This window comes from Physcomitrium patens, chromosome 17 (genome assembly GCF_059467195.1).
Source record: "Physcomitrium patens ecotype Gransden chromosome 17, ASM5946719v1, whole genome shotgun sequence".
In the NCBI taxonomy this organism is placed as follows: Eukaryota; Viridiplantae; Streptophyta; class Bryopsida; order Funariales; family Funariaceae; genus Physcomitrium; species Physcomitrium patens.
Genome location: NC_143426.1, coordinates 15,548,292 through 15,564,992, shown reverse-complemented (window position 1 = coordinate 15,564,992; position 16,701 = coordinate 15,548,292). Strand labels below are relative to the sequence as shown.

At 38.2% G+C, this 16,701-nt stretch overlaps 3 protein-coding genes across 10 annotated transcripts; 2 read left to right on the top strand and 1 right to left on the bottom strand.

Annotated features, from left to right (window-relative positions):
* The first annotated feature begins 2,237 nt into the window (after positions 1-2,237).
* LOC112294544 (uncharacterized) lies at positions 2,238-6,223 on the top strand. 5 transcript variants are annotated; one of them, XM_024545101.3, is made up of 2 exons: positions 2,238-2,359; positions 3,420-6,223. In XM_024545101.3, the coding sequence occupies exon 2, from the start codon at positions 3,433-3,435 to the stop codon at positions 5,650-5,652; it is 2,220 nt and encodes a 739-aa protein (XP_024400869.1). In that variant the 5' UTR covers positions 2,238-2,359; positions 3,420-3,432; the 3' UTR covers positions 5,653-6,223. The 5 variants fall into 5 exon arrangements, with proteins under 5 accessions (XP_024400869.1, XP_024400866.1, XP_024400867.1 ...); XM_024545098.3 differs by having other exon boundaries at positions 2,244-2,819; XM_024545099.3 differs by having other exon boundaries at positions 2,293-2,559.
* A 3,382-nt stretch (positions 6,224-9,605) lies between these two features.
* On the bottom strand, positions 9,606-11,070 carry LOC112294878 (uncharacterized). Its single transcript, XM_024545835.3, has 2 exons — positions 10,436-11,070; positions 9,606-10,127 (listed from the first exon to the last, which is right to left on the bottom strand). Exons 1-2 carry the CDS (start codon positions 10,827-10,829, stop codon positions 9,775-9,777), a joined length of 747 nt encoding a protein of 248 aa, XP_024401603.1. The 5' UTR covers positions 10,830-11,070; the 3' UTR covers positions 9,606-9,774.
* Positions 11,071-11,086: 16 nt separating this feature from the next.
* On the top strand, positions 11,087-13,523 carry LOC112294879 (uncharacterized). Of its 4 annotated transcripts, none has more exons than XM_024545838.3 (7): positions 11,087-11,171; positions 11,755-11,971; positions 12,071-12,185; positions 12,276-12,434; positions 12,573-12,664; positions 12,754-12,838; positions 13,185-13,523. In XM_024545838.3, the coding sequence occupies exons 2-7, from the start codon at positions 11,867-11,869 to the stop codon at positions 13,277-13,279; spliced, it is 651 nt and encodes a 216-aa protein (XP_024401606.1). In that variant the 5' UTR covers positions 11,087-11,171; positions 11,755-11,866; the 3' UTR covers positions 13,280-13,523. The 4 variants fall into 4 exon arrangements, with proteins under 4 accessions (XP_024401606.1, XP_024401604.1, XP_024401605.1 ...); XM_024545836.3 differs by lacking the exon at positions 11,087-11,171 and adding an exon at positions 11,191-11,334; XM_024545837.3 differs by lacking the exon at positions 11,087-11,171 and adding an exon at positions 11,191-11,475.
* Positions 13,524-16,701: the final 3,178 nt, after the last annotated feature.

The window sequence follows — 16,701 nt, the reverse complement described above, 5'->3', positions numbered from 1 at the left end:
ATTTGGTTTCTTAAAATATTATTCAAGAAAAATTCAATAAGTAATCTATTATTAAATAGTGTGGAATGGCAATATTTTTTTACATTGGAATACACTCAATCATTTAAAATAAAATCATTGATAAAATAATATCAAGACATGTATTCTATTTTAAATACAATTCTATTTTAAAGACTGTAAAAATGTGCAAAGAGTATGAGACTTTGTTTGTAAGAACAATTTCACCAAAATCCTCAAAACCCTCAAAATCATTACTAATCTTCTATTAAATAAATATATATTTCAAGAGAATTAAAAAAGTTTTAATGGTTAATTGAGAAAGACAAAGTTAGCTGGTTGCAAATCTATTCATGTAATGATATCACTGCAGAACTTTTACTGAACTAAATTTAAACTTGTTTTTTATAATGTAGCTCTACAACAAAGATAATATTTATAAATATACAATTTTGTAATTCCTTATTGGTCAATGATGATGTTTAATAACATTAAACTATAGAATAATTTACCTCCCACATGGCATTAGTTACAACTCAATAGTTTAAAAAAAGTCTTAAAAAAGTTATTACTAAATCTTGGATTGTAGAACCTCACATAATTCTGTATCTCTCTATGTGTGTGTGTTCACATGTGTGAATACAAAACCATAAAACATGCAATTTTTTATTTTTGAGAATATGAAACAACATCAACAGCAATAATTATAATAAAAATTAAAAAAATTAAAAAATCCGAAGAAAAAGTTAAACAAAAAACACAGATATTGCTTTGGCCAACACATCCAAATGCTCGGCCCTCGTATATTTGTAGGCCCCCCTTGGAACATACGCCCCCCTCCCTGCCCATTCAACAACTGCCCGTCTATCCATCAGTTAAGCTAGCGGACCTGACAGGGGTTGGCTTGGCAGGGCAGGGCAGGGCAGGCCAAGTGTTTTCAAATTCCAACAAACTCCATTCCCAAGGTCGACCCTGACACTCCCCCCCCCCCCCCCAATTTGAATGCCTGCCTGCCCAACACCCAAACCCCCTTCCCAATGCAACAAAACCAAGGCACCACTCCCACCTCGTCGAAACGCCGTGTGGCTGGATGGATGAACTTATATGATATGGATGGATATGAGATAGCCGTGGTTTTAGTTTCATCCATCATCCAAGATCATGATGAGTGGTGGTTATTAACCGGATGGAGACGCCACGTGACCGTGAACCAAATTTAGAGTCAGATTTTGGAGGCATGAAGAGGGTGACTAAGTGGAGCGAGTTGATCACGGAGATAGGTAGACTCGGTGTTGGAGGAGGGGGATGGAGGAGGGAGGGAGCACTCCTCGCCTGGTTAGTAAGTAACTAATGTGGACTGACTGACTGGCTACAGCGAAGGATGGGCCATGGCTATCTATTATCCATTCCATGAAATAATACGGAATATTCTCATCTTCAATGGGTCACGCACCACCGTGGCAACACATACGTCTATAATTAGCCGGATGAGGGGGTCATTCGACACAGCTCTAAATTCGGATGCCACGTCAAGGGGCAGAGATGGAAAGACGGGCAGTCACTTTAAAAAGTAGCAGTGTCTCGAAAAGCGTGAGAAAGGTATCCTATCCGCGTGGAGGTACCACAAGGGTCGGACGATTGCAGCCAGTAAACCAAAATTCGAAGAATGGCATTCTTGAGCGTATAACGAAAGCCATTCCCTGCCCTTCCTTCACTAATTTAGCAAACTTTGAATGTATATGAGGTGCACGGAATCCAGCAGAGCCCGATTGGCGGAATTGAATGCGAATGGAAAGCCGCGACAACGGTCCCACCAATTATTCGTCCACAAGCGACGACGACTTTGGTTTCGTTCGTCGATGGACGAAGTCGACTCGCCCTTGCGCCGAAAGTTGGTTGGGGCCCGGGTGGGGCCCGGGTGGGGCCCGGGACCGGGTGAGACGCCGGCCCGGTCGCAGTGCCCAGGAGGGAGGGGCAACAAAAACAAAAACAAACAAACAAAGCAAGCAACGAAGGAAGAAGAAGAAGACAGTTGCTGTTGCTGTAGCTTGCTTGCTAGCTGACTGGCTGTCATCTGCTGGAGTCGCTCGTCCTGGCAGCCATCGCCACTGAGGCGACGCGAGTCAGTGCCTACTGTTGTTGTTCCCCTGCCATCGCCAAAAACCACCACCACCCACTAGAATTGCCTGCCCATTTTGTGAAAACCGCTGTTCAATTCTCTCCCCCCCCCCCCCCCCCCCCCCCCCCCCCCCTATAACTTGCTAATCTCTCAAATCTCTCTCTTTCCTTCGCTCTGACTCGTTGAGCTCGCGCTCAGCGTATGTCTCCTCACGCCACCGCCACCATCACCACCACGATCATTGTGTTCTCTCAACCCCTCTACTCCCCCTCCCTTCTTAACTGCATAACCCACCTCTAATTCGGCTGCTCTTGTGCACCTTTCATGTTCCTCTGGCCTTTAGGAATTACGGACTCCTTCTGTAGATGTGGGCTAGAGTCGCCATTTGGGTTTTGGTTGCTGGTACCTTCCTCGTCTTGTGCCGGGTCCTGGTGGCGGCTTGGGTGGGTGCTCTGTAGCGTGAAGTGGTCCTTAAAGTGTGTTGTGATCTTTGAGGTGGGGTGTGGGTTGTGTTTGTTTAGGTGGCTTTAGTGTCAGAGGTATGAGTTTATAGGACTAGTGGAATGTGTTTGTGTGTGTGTAAGTGTGAGTGTGGGTGTCTCTCTCTCTCTCTCTCTCTCTCTCTGTGTGTGTAATGGGGTTGCGGAGCGTCCATGGATGTAGCTGGTCGTTGCTTCAGGAGGACGGGGTTTTCCATTTGGAGGTGCGATCTATGTGCGCACTGTTGTGGCGGTGTTTCGAACACTAAGTGATACAACTGATGGTAGCCTGAAGTTTTGTTGGTGGTGGGTTCTAGTTGTGCGTGTTAATTATTTCCCTGGTACTTTTTTTTCTTCTGATGGTTCCCTGTATTTTCGAAAGATAAAACGATCGAGTTTTAGTTATGTGCTGCTTGTCGTTTTCTGTGGAATGTGTCGCTGACCTGTAGTGTTGTAAAGCTCTTTCATTGAAAGGTCTGTGTTTAGAGTATTGCGTGTTGGTGGATCTCTTTGGTCTCTAGTGTGGTTCCGTTGGGATCTGTGGCGGGCGTTTTCGCAAACACGGAGCGCTATTTTATCCCTCAGCTACATGGAAAGTTACTTCTTTGTAGTTTTAGAGAACATCTTTGTTTACTGTGTCTGTACGACACCCTTATTAGTAGATATGCTGGGGCTCATGTACGAGTTTGGCCAATTTTTCTGCCAGGAATCTCCAGTGTCTCCACACTTCGAATTGTATTTGAACTGTTGCCGCTCTTACATTTTACCAGGATTTGAGCTTGTGACTGAGCTGACAAGTACGATGCGCTTGTTTTCTTGTTCAGGCTGATTTGAAACATGGCATTTGCGGTCTCTCGAAAAGTGTCTCATGACTTTTCTTCGGCACTTGGGAAAGGATTGCACGGATTAAAAGTGGAGGCGATGGCGAATCAGGGGAAACCGAAAACAGATCCGAAGACGGGGAAGAAAGAAAGCGTTAGGAGGCGGCTAACTAGGAAGGCGATCCCGGAAACCATCATGCTGGGAATCTTCACGGTCATGGTGGCGGCGGTTCCGGTGATCTTGATCAGCGTCCCTGCTCCCGAGTCTGTACTGCGAGTTAAAGAAATCATGGAAGATTGGTGCACACCTTCCATCTGCTTCGTGGTGCTCATTGTCGGAATCGTGCTCGCAACATCCGGGGCTCTGGGGGGCTCAGGTGGTAGGGTCACTCCTGAGCAGAACCACAAGCTCACCGAATCTTACCTCATTCAACGGCCTGTTTCAGCGTCGCAGATGGACCCCTTGCGGATGCCGGATATATTCTTTTCTGCCGACACTGCGAGACAGGCACATACTCTTTCTCATGCCGCAACTTTTCCTGTCCGGGCTGCTCAACCCACTTCGGTTTTCGTACCAGTGTACTACCCTGCCTTTTTACCATCCCAATCGGGTCCGCCATTCTCTCACAGGTCTCCCAAGGATGTCGAAGTGGAGCGGTTCATGCCGAGACGCGATGGAAGATTTGAGTCCAACTTGGGAGAAAGATTTGTGCCGAGAGTCGAAGAACGGTTTTTACCAACATTGGATGAGAGACTCTCCCCCATGGTTGTCGATTTGAGGTTCAGCCCTAGAGTGGAGGACAGATTTAAGCCTAGAATGGTCGATGAGAGATTTTCCCCTAATGTGGACGATAGGTTTTCACCTCGAGTTGACGATCGATTTTCGCCCGAGGTGGAGGAAAGGTTTCAGCCCCAACTGGAGGAAAGGTTTGAACCCCAGATGCAGGAAAGGTTTGATCCCCAAATGCAGGAGAGGTTTGATCTCCAAATACAGGAGAGGTTTGATCTCCAGATGCAGGAAAGGTTCGATCCTCAGTCTCAGGAAAGATTCGAGGTCGAGGAGGAAGATGTTTATGAGGCTCAAGAGGAAGTCACGTTTGATGTTCGCGAGGAGAAAAGGTATGCACATGATGACGATGAAGCTCGATCAGACTTTGACGATGACCTCGTGGAGGAGGCTCAGGAATCTAGCCGTGAAGACGGTGAATTGGAATCCGAACGTGAGGAGCAGTACGTGGAAACTGATGCCGATGACGAAGGTGGACCTGAGCATGAAGTTGGCATCAAATCTGACAGTGAAGATGAAGTTGAGCACTACACACATAATCACAACTATTTTGAGGCAGACGTCCGTCCTAAGACTCCCCAAAGCATCCAACCCCCTACAGTGTCTACCGAGCATTCACCAGCTGTCCCCCCAACCGTTGAAGTTGAGCCTGTCCCTCCTCCATTGCCTCCCTCTCAGAGGCAGAGCTACGGTAGCAGTGCGACGCTCTCCAGCAGCGCAGAGGATCCCCCAAGTCTTCTTTCGAGACGAAAACCTCCAACGGTACCCGCTCCTCTCATCGTGCAGAAAGCCTCTGAACCTGAGCCTGTGAATTCACATGCTGGAAGCAGTTCAGTTCAGGAGTCCTCCCCCAAGGTGTCAATTAATGGGGAACGGAAGAGAGACGAGCCTGAGACGAATCGCTCATCTGGATTGTCTCCACCAACTCCACCAGAACATCCAAGACGGCCATTTGCCAGCTCATCTTCTCGGAGCTATGCGGAATTTGTCAAACGGACCACCAAGTTTTCTCCCAAAACGCCTATAGAGCCTCCTCCCAAACCGCCGTTTGTGAGCCCAGTCTCCACTCCCAAGGGGCCCTCACCTCCCAAGATTCCCAGACCCGAAATTCTTGCTTCTGTCGGAACTTTGCCGAAGGTGACCCGTAGTCCGAAATCGGAGAGCATCGAAACGGAAGCAATGAATCAGTCTGATGGTAAGAACTCCTCTTCTGCGGTTTCCCTAAAAGCGAGCTCTCCCTCTTTGGTGAAGCAAGAGCCGATTCCAGTCCGGAAGCCAAGAGAGGTTAGAGTTGTAGACGACGACAGCATTGAGACGGATGCCGAGAAGCAAGACGACGACGTGGATCAGCGAGTTGAAGCATTCCTCAGGAAGTTTCGGGAGCAGATTAGATTACAGAGGCAAGAGTCACTGCAACGGCACAGGAGAGGCGAAAGTCTGGACTCTTGAGAGAGAGAAAGAGAAAGAGCAAGGCACAACTTTGTTTTAATTTTTCCATACTTGGAGCATCGCCTACTCAGCTGCAAATTTTGTTCTTCTGGAGCCAAGGGCGAGAAAAAACAAAAGACGGTTGCTTTGCTCCCCAGCATAGCGCTAATGAAGTGGAGATATGTACGAGACGGACAATCCAGAGTCTAGCCCCCCACTTCACTGATTGAATTGTGGCAGTATTTTTCAGGTCCAATGCTAGTACTTGTACCGTAGAAGTTTCATTTTAAGCTGGCAAAATGAGCACAGGGATGCAGACGATTGCACTGGCATAGCCAACATCTCCATAGCCATATCACACACAATCAAGGCCAACTGTCACACAGCATCTGGTTGTGTTGTTCCCACTTCCCTTGGCCTCCGTTTTCTTAATCAGATTCCTCCTCGATGAAGTCAAATGAGATTGGCTCAGTCATTCAATAAAGTAGTCCTCAGCAGCAGCACTTGTCTGGATGAACTTGTATAGTTTGTAACTACATTGTATTATATCAAATAAAGCGGCAGGCGGGGACACTCCACCCATCTTATTGCATTTCCTTGTGTTCCCGTTCCTATTTCGCATGTGAATTATTTAGATTTGCAATGTGGGTTTCTTTTCCCCATTTTACCAGTGGATTTGTAATGGTTAGGGCTTTTTGTGCTGGGTGGTGTTAGTAGCCAAGTCTTAAGGCCACTTGCTTTGTAGAGCATTATAATTTTCTGCTCATTCAGTTTTGTTTTGTACGATGCTGCCTTGACCTGGTGGCCAGTTTCTGACACCATATGCTGCACAGAAACAAGCAATTGAAATGGTGAGCTGGGTTTTGCTGGAACCTGTTGCCGCATAGAAGACAACATCTAATCAGACAAATGCAGACCACAAGTTGCGTTGATGGCCCCAAAATCAATCAACCTCACTAAGTTGGTAAAAAGAAAGAAAGAAAGAAAAAAAATATATATATATATATATATATATATATATTCTTTTAATGCATATGTTTAATGTTCATATATTAAACTAAGTGAGCTTCTATTGAAATTAAGTGGATCTATATTCCATGCACACCTAAATTAAGTACATGCAGATTGATTGGGACAAATCAATTGTATTGAAGTGGCTACAATTTTCCCAAATGTCAACTCTGATGGAATGATAGACCATGATAAATTGCCATATCTTGTAAATTTTGGATGTATATACATTATTATGATTGTGTAATGTGAAGGTATCGTTTTATGTCTCATTATCAATTGGAACACAATGACAATTATGACACAAGTGAGACAAAATAAAGTTTGAATTGCAAAATATAGGTAAGACTAAAAAAATTGTAAAGTCAAACTGTATCATAAAGTGGTCTTGAAGATGATAGTATTGAAATAGGATCATTTGCTTAAAGAATCTACGAATTAAATTAATGAAATGAAAACAAAATTTATAGCTTTTTGACATTACAGCACTTTTATTTACAAACTTTGTAAATTATGTAGGGGCATGGCATCATCAATTTATTCAATATATATATATATATATATATCCATTGAGAATATTCTAATATGCCCATATAAAAATAATATTAATTAACACTAAATGAAATATCAAGAATTAACAAATCTATTTAAATCTCAGGGACAAAAAAAAAGAAGAAAAGAGCCTATGATTTTATAATAATCAATGAAAACTACCACGTCTTTATTAGGGCTTCAGGTACTATGCATACTTCAACCATTAGTTTTGCTAGAAATACGAGTGGGTTTAATATTATTATTTTAGTGTTCCTAACTGAAACATTAGATAATATTATAGTATTTCTTTTGTATTCTTAAATATAATTTTGATGAATACAAATTTTAATGGTGTAATTTTTTATATCAACTTTCTTAAACTACTCTACTAGATACTTTCTTATAAAAAAAGAAATTACATTGTATATTGATAAAAAAAAATTTGAAAATTTACATGTTAAACTAATTCATAATGTATACACACTTTTTCATGCTATTAATACATTATATTATATCAAGTTGTTTAAAATTTAAACTATTAAAGTTTATACACTTCATTAAATTTGAACTGTTTTGATTGAGTACTTCATATTGATTGTGTAGACTTTTTTTAATGGTACAAGATTAAAGAAAATATTTAAAAATCAAATGGTGTCAAAACTTGTAGCAAATTTTTTATTGCAAGTTTTTTTAATAAAAATTGTTAAAACTACACCTAAAATTGTGATTGTTATTTACTTGTCCAATAAATATAAATATAAATATATATCAACAAGTTTTAAAATTTTATTATTGGAAATTAATAATAATAAAAGGTAATTTGATTTTAAAACATCTAAGACCAAATGATAGTTCTTTTACTTTTATGTTCAAATAAGACACTTCGTAGAACATTCATTAAAATAGCTCAATCAAAAAATCATAATTTTTTTTTGTGTAAAAACTTTATATGTTTTATTGACATCATTGATTATTAAAAGAGTGATGTTTCAAAAATCTTAAAATAAATTTCAAATTAATCATTGTTGAAATAGATATTAAATCATAAAATTATAATTTAAAAACACTGTACATTTTAAAAACAAAATAAAAAAATATCAACAAATTATTGAGCATTAAATTTTTTATTTTATATAATGAATGTTGATAAATCACTAATCAAATCATTTAATCTTTTTAATATAAAACTTTTAGAACCATTGGCTTTTATAATCATGGACTAATTGTTTATAGAAACTATTAGGTGGGCACTTCTTTTTTAGTGCATGGACACCCCCTTTGTGTCATACACCCCTGCGCATTCCTCTGTAAAAAATAACTGGTTTGATTTTAAATTATGATTCTTGTTATATTTATTACTTTAATATCAACGTTAGATATAACCTTATCTATCTATAATTTGTGATTCCATATTATCTTAGCCTTAAATTTTTTTATTTTGTCCTTGCAGGCTTTCGTCAAAATTAAATTTTTGAATAAAAGGAACAGAAAAGTTTATGTTTTACTGTTTTTATTATTCATCAATGTCAAACAAAAAAATTAAAAAAAATCCTCATTTAAAATAAAAACTGGTTATTTATTGCAGGATGTGTATGCAAGGGTGCATTGCATAGGGGTATTCACCTTACAATTCCTTTGTTCATTATCTATATATATCTAGACATACATATTAACTCTTTATACTACAAACATACTAAAGACATTATTATGAATAATTTGATGTTTTTAGATTATATATGTTCGAGATATTATTCTAGTCTTTCATAAGAATACAACATTGGACATTCAATGCATTGGCGAAAGGTTTCTTTAAATCAGATATCTCCCGTCTTTTTTCTTTTTTTCTTTAATGATTTTGACAAAAAATAGAAATGTGCATAAAATTCATACACACAACTTCCATCAAATTGCAGTGGTAATGAATACAAATGACACATGTATCTGAAACTTTGATTTTTCAAAAACCAACTTCTACAAAGTTGTATGGTAACATTTAACATATTTTCTATCTATTATGAAACCTCGAATTGCTTAGCGCACTAAAAAGTAGCAAGTAAAAATCTAGGGGGTTAAAACTGTTGCTGCAAGGCGCAGAACTAACATGTCAATACACCAGTTTCAAACTTCAGCACACCCATGAATGCACAGAACACATGACAGAATCATTTAAATACATTGTAAGAAAGCCCCAGGTCTAAAGGAATCAATCATTTCTTTTCAAAAAAACAACACATCACTACAAACAATTTGGAATCCACAAAACGTTGCGTTTTACATTGAACAGAAGAAGCTTTCCAAATATCAGTGTGCTAGAAATTGCAAATCTGACAGCGTGAAGAGATGATTCAGCATCAAGAACAAGCCATAGACAAAACCAGTCTGGTCTACAGATCACAGATGGTAATATATCAAGCATGACTGAAACCCAGTGAGCAACGCAATAGCAGATTCAAACAGGCACTGCAATGCTTATTAGAATGAGGCCCAAGTCTCACTGGAAAAGAGTTTCCGGAGTGGTTGAATGTGAAATGCAAAAAGGAACAGTGACCCAACGAAGCAGCACTGATCGAGACTAACCTTGCAGGAAGTTTGGATCACCTATCTCATCTTTTGGATTTTGGCAGATTGTTCTGCTGACCTTGTCATCTCTTCTACGTATCCTGGAATTGGTGGCGTCAAGGAGGCTGGGATCCGAGTGGGAGGGAATGGGGTGAAGTCTGGTATCAAGGCCTTTTCTCTGAGGTGTGCAGGAAGAGCAGCAATGGCGTCTTTCTTCAACTGTAATCTCACATTTTCTGCAGCAGCTTTCAACCTAGCTTCCTTCATAAGAAACTTGCTGTACTCCTTAGCCAATTTCATGCCCTGTTCTTTCGTCAACTCATACGATGCCAGTTGTTGCTCAGTTTGTTCGACAGTAACAGTTGCATCTTCCCTCTCTGCGGCTGGTTTGTCTGCACACTCAATGGCGAAATCGCATCGTTTTGTGTTAATCTAAGGTGCACCAAGATGCTTCCCATAGCCCAGTCGTAAAACCTAAACCCTAAACCCTAACTCAGAGTACCAGCATCATGAGACGTGAGAGTTTCTCTTCTGTGTCAAATTCACAAGTTATTCAATTTATTCCAAATAATACTTTAAGAAAAGCGAAAAAAATCATAGAACAAAGAGAAACTCGATCATCATGACCATGTGAAGTTCGAGCCAAAAACCTAACAAAAGGAAACCGTAAATCTTGTGACAGAACATAAAATGCATTCACCTGCTTTCTTTTTCTCTTTCGCGACGGCTTTGGCTTTGGCCTTGTCTCTCTCCAAAGCCCTCTCCTTCCCCTTGCTAACTATTCCCAGCTTCTCTCTTTCCAGCTCCCGGAGTCTGTCCCGCTCCTTCATGTGCCGCACCGGCGACGGCGCATCCAAACACGACTGAAGAATGCTGGCGAATTTATCGCGCTTCTCGGTACCTTCGTCTTTAGCAGCACCACCTTTCTTCACCACTTTTGAAGGACTAGCCGCTTTGGCCTCTCTAGAGGGGTTCGCAGCGCCACCAGAAGCCCATCGCACTCCAATTTGCTGCACGCATCTCACATTCTGCAATAAATCCTCACGACCTTTCATGTAAGCAACGACGCGCTTAACAGCCACCCTCTCTCCCATTGCTAAACCAATCTCAACCTCTACAAATGCTTCCTTTCACCTCCGAATCACCTAACTCCCCACCAAATCATCGAGTACACGGCAACTAAAAATCCAATGACAATTAGTCCTAAGCAAAACTTCCAAATTTTTGTGGGGCAGACCCAACTTCCAGAAACCAAATCGTCTACAACGACTTCCAACTAATATCCATCGAGATCCATCACCGACAAAAGCCTCTTGACCTAATTTTCTTACAGGCAACATCCTTCGGGAATGACCTGAGAGAAGACCCACTTGGGCTGTTCATCAATATCAAGACCGGGTATCTGCTCCACTTCAGGAGCAACATCTTTCCTCTTCGTATGTGCTTGTTCGGTGATCGAATTGTGTGTGTTTGTCGCTTGAATGGAAGAGTTAGTACTCTTTTTCTGGTTTCTTGGTGAAATGATCAGTTGAAGTATGCCCGACTCAGATTGATTTCTTTCCTGATCAGAATTGTTTCTACCGATTCAATTAGTTGAGGGTAAGGAAGGATCGCCTTCAGCGTTTACCAGCGTGAAGGAAACTGAATGCAATGGATTTTTCGTTGAAGTTTTACTGTCAGATTAGGAGCATCGGGGGTGAAGTGGGTGTATTGCTGTTAAACTTTTCAGAGCTCGACAGGGTAGGAGCAAAAGGTTTTCACGATCTTTGGGGTTTAGGGTTTGAGAATATGTGATGGGATTGTGAAGATACTGTCCTGCATACTGACCAGGGCAATAAGTGAGAATTCTTTCGATGGACAACTTCTCAACGAGATGTAATTCTCGGTGGATCACCAGACTGAGAGCTACATTCCTTGTTGGAGTGTTGATTTGTTGCATTGACAGCTTGCAATGCTTCAATATTGCATCCCTCTCTCTCAAGTTACTAATTTTATTGCAACTAATGTCGGGGTAAACAGGGGAACTGCAAGGCTCTCGAGAAAACCAGCAGCCATCAGAAACGCCTGGATCATCTCTTTTTGGTCTTCCGTGTTTGTGGCAACGCTTTGTTGCATGCTCTGAGCAGGAGACATGGCTCTGAAGTCCAGCCCTTCTGATCAAGACTTCATCTGTTGCTTGGACTCCGTGCATGACCTCTTGACCTTGCGCCACTCCCTCTCCCTTCTCCTCAGTCAGGTGCCAATCCTCCTCCTCCCACTTTTGCAATTCTTGTCCACTAACTCGTGATGCTAGTTTCGACGTAGAGAATTAAATAAAACCAACTTGTTGATACAGGGCTGGATGGACATGGCCAAGGCACGTTACTCCATGGGTTTGTCACGCATCAGCCAACCCCTCTTCAGTCTCAAACCTCACTCTGCCTCTGCCCGGATACTCGTTTCCTTTACAGGTTGGTCATTCCTCCCTTGCACTCTCGTATCGTTCTTGTGCTTTGTTGTGTAGAAGCACACTCACCTTCTGCCGATTCGTGAATTGACAGATGATGGTGCTGAATCTTCTTCTCAATTGACTTTGGTGAAGCTGGATGCTAGAGAAAGGAATTCTCATTCAACCTCCTATTCTCACACATCAGAGGAGAAACCTGGGCATGAGCTGGAGCAGAAGCAGAAGCCTACTCGTTCGAAAGCTGTGCCAACTGGTATCTTTGTCAAAACCCTTCGTTATCCAGCCAAGTTTCGTTTCACTTGCCTAAAGTTTGACTTTTGGAGACAAGTTGCTTCAAACCGTGGTCAAGGATTAAGAATTCCTTTGTGTTTCTTGATATCCTACCATGCAGATTGGTCACAAGACGAGGACGCAGCTTACAGACAGCTGATGGGTGGTGTGGACGATTCTGACTCCGACTCTGAAGCATCAGTTTCGTATCAGGTGCTCATGTCCTCCACATTTGTCTTCTATGCTTCTTGTGCTGCAGGGCATTTGTTTTCATTTAATTCAGACATGAATTCTTTGTTTAGGCTGTGGAGCTAACAACACCCATACGCTGGTTTGGAGCATTGGTCTCGCCCCACCTTCAATCTGCTCAGACTTCTTTCGATTCAGGTATCCTGAGGGCCTAACTCTAAATCCAGAAGCCCTAAAGTATTCAAGTTATTTGTTCAAGATCATTGTCACAAAATTCTTTTCCTTCCAAGCATCCCCATCTGTGAATTTCCAGCTAATGCAAGGCAACTCTGTGTACTTTGTTCATCAATTGTCATGTCAAACTCAATCAAGAAACCAGTGCAGTATGGAAGGAAAATCCTCAGTGAATTGTTAGCGAAGTCTAGGGCATGAGGAGGTGGGGCTAGGTCTTGTATCCGAATTGATGTAGCCAGTCCTTGTTACCTGATTATCTTAACTCATTTACCTTTTATAGATTTCTATTCTCACGAAACCTGGTTGGCAGCACTGGAGATTCTGGTGAAAATGGCTAACGCACAACGTGAGGCATTGGATGCACATAACCGAGTGACGCAGCAAAATGACGCCCCGGACTCGTGATTTATACTTTTCTTTAGACTCCGAAACAATAGGTCAATACCTCCATGCCTCCACTTTGCTAACGACTACTGTATGATGTTTTGTGAAACCTCACAAACTGCGATGAATTGTTCGAATACTTCATTGAATATCTGCAGTTTCTGATTTTTACAAGCATCCCCGTTGGAGAAAATTATAGCATTGTTTTGGATTCGTCCAATGTCTCGGTGAACTTGTGTCATGCAATAAAGCTCTACCTTTTCAATGACTTGACTCATGAAATTTTAACTTTTAATAATTTGTAAATCCGGTTAGAGGAGCAATACTTGTAGTTTTCATGATTTGAGCTTAAAATCAACTTCAGATTTTATATAGGTGGTTGATCAATTTTGAGCTCAACAGATACAATCAAATATTATTTGAGAGGGTTTTTGGACTTGTATATATTAGTTTTTTGAAAAGATGGTTTAAAAAATATTTTAGTTATTTTGATATGAAGTATATTAATTCGATTAGAATTGGAGGATGAAGTATAAATTAAACATTGCTTTCAAAACCACTTCATTAGTATTTGAAGTTGTGCATACTTACTTAATTTGGAATTGCTTTTAAGTGTTAAATGTAATTCTAAATTAAATCAAAAAAATATGAACTTTTTAATATATTTAGAAATAGTTAAAATTCAGCATGCAATGCAAGTAATTCATAAGTTATTAGCCATAAGTTGTGAGCAATTTATTTGAAATCAATATGTTGGGTAGGTAGTATCTTATTCAAGAAGTATTAAATTCATTTTTTAGATGCAAATTGAATCTATAGATGCATTTTAAAGCACCAAATAACTAAAAAACTTTCTTTTAGAAGTTTTGTATTTCTAACCACAATAGAAAATGTAAAAACAATGTTTTTAGGTTCAAAAATTACATTCATATAGTTCTTTTTTATTTTATTAATACTATTGTAATATCTAATGCTTTCTTGAATTTACAAACTTCTATGGGATGTTTGTTAGGAATTACTCCAAGATTGCTACTCCACTTACATGGTTGACATGCAAAGACAAGCTATATTAGGATCCAGAAGCAGAAAAAGCTTTTCAAAGCTTATAACATGCTTTCACAACAGCTCTAATTTTGATACATCCATATTTCAAAAATCTTTATTTTATAGAGACTAATGCCTTAGACTTTGTATTGGGAGCACTCTTGTTGCAATGTGGAGAAGATAACAACCTTCATTTAATTGCATTCCATTCTTAAAAAATTTCAACGATAATAATCAACTATAAAATCCACAATAAATAGTTGCTTCTTACCATGAATTCTTTCCAAGAATGGTGCCGCTTTCTTGAAGGCACCTCTCATTAGGTGACTATATATTCAGATCACAAGAATCTTAAATATTTCATGTAAGCCTGAGTCTTGAACCATTACCAAGCGCGTTATAGTACATCTTTATCACGATTTGATTTTTGCATCATATATCAATCTGGTATTGTATTATGTGTTTTCTTATTAGAAAATATATTTGGCATCTAGCTATAGAAGGTGAAGTTATGTTTCACAAGTATCTAAAAAACTCTAATAGATTTCATCCATATGAGAAGAACATAATCCAAATTTTAATTCAAAAGTGATAAATAATACTCTTTTTAGTAGCCTCAATCATACATAAATCCCAATTACCTCATTACTTTTATATTTAAGCAATGTAGATTTTTCTTATAAGCTCCAATTCTAATTAGTGAGCGTTGACAAGTTTTAAATTCTAATCTAATCATCCACTTGATATAAAATTTTACATGCAATAAGTAATATAGGTCTCATATAAGCTTAAGAAATTTTAATCTAATTTTGAGCATAATGAAAAGCTCCAATGGTTAGTTACAATTTCTTTTGTAATTTTTTATATAACAAATCTAATGTCTGATAGATAATAATTATTTGAAAAACGTCAAAAAAATACATATTTTTAATTGTAATGAAAATATTTAAAAATAATGTGCGTTTCATTTTTTTTTCTCAAATAAATGGTTAAATACAATAAATTTGATAATACATCTTTGGAAGGAAGTCATAGTGCTTGATGATATTGTTGGATACACATACTACTTCAAAAAATATTGTAAATGAATAATTTAAAATAGACTATAATTACTTAATTAATAATGAGGTGGTTAATTATTTATATTATATAAGCTCAAAAAATCACAAAATATATATAAAGCTATAAGAGTGATTTCCTATTAATTATTAGTATTATCTCTTTATAGATAAAATTTGAATCTTTTTTCATTTTTACTTCTCTTTTAGCTAAGACATCTAATTTTTAAGACCAGCTCTCTAATCACAACCAAAAAAAAATAAATTTTTAATATATATATTTACATTTGAGTCTAAATACTATTGCCTTTGCAAGAACTTAATTTTTATATAATATATAATCTACACGTACATTGAAATGAATATAAAAAACTCTTTAAGAATTATTTGCTCAATCTTTAATTTTATTAATTTTAGAAGCAACTTAGAAGTTGACTATTCTATATAGAACAGTCAACTTCATGATGTTATGAATAAATAAGCTATTTATGTAAACAAGAACAAATAGAAATATATGCAAGTATATAGAAGTTTGTTTTATAAATAAAATATTTTTCTAAAAAGGTTAAAAAAACCTCTTAAACCTAGGTTGAATTTATACAAAGCCTTGAAAGATCTACATGGTTATGTAAACTCTTTTTTTTAAATGTTTTTACATCTAAAAGTTATTATAGAAGTGGCTTACAATTTAGATACTTAGCTTGCATATCTTGTAATACTTTGGAAGCTTCAATGTAGTCTTACTATGTAACATGTGTATAAAAGCATAATTAAAACCATCTTTGGTCTATCCATCTATCTATAATCATCTTAGTATGTTCCTATCTTATAAATATATCTATGTTTGGATTTTTTTCTTTTTAATTAATCATATATAAATAAATCATATATTATTTTACTAATATATTGAAATGTTAAGATATTGAGAATCTATTTGTATATATGTATTTAAATTAAATAATATATTTTAGAATATAATAATAAATTATTTAAAGTCTTTGAAATGGTTTTTAGTATATATATTTTTTAACTCTAATAAAATTTTAAAATTGATAAATTTTAATATATCAAAAACATAATGTATAAATTAATCTATAGATAGATTCAAAATTTAATACAAGCCATCAACAAATCCAAAAACAAACATTAGTAACAATAATATAAGTTTTGCAATAAGTATGGTTTCCAAAAAGACAAAAAGAAAAAAAAATTACATAATTGCAGTACAAAATTGATTAACTATTAAATATACATTTTTGCAAATCTATAAATACAAGAATAAATATAGTTTTTCTTTGTTGGTTTTCCTTTTAACTTTTTTGTACAACAACTTCATATTAT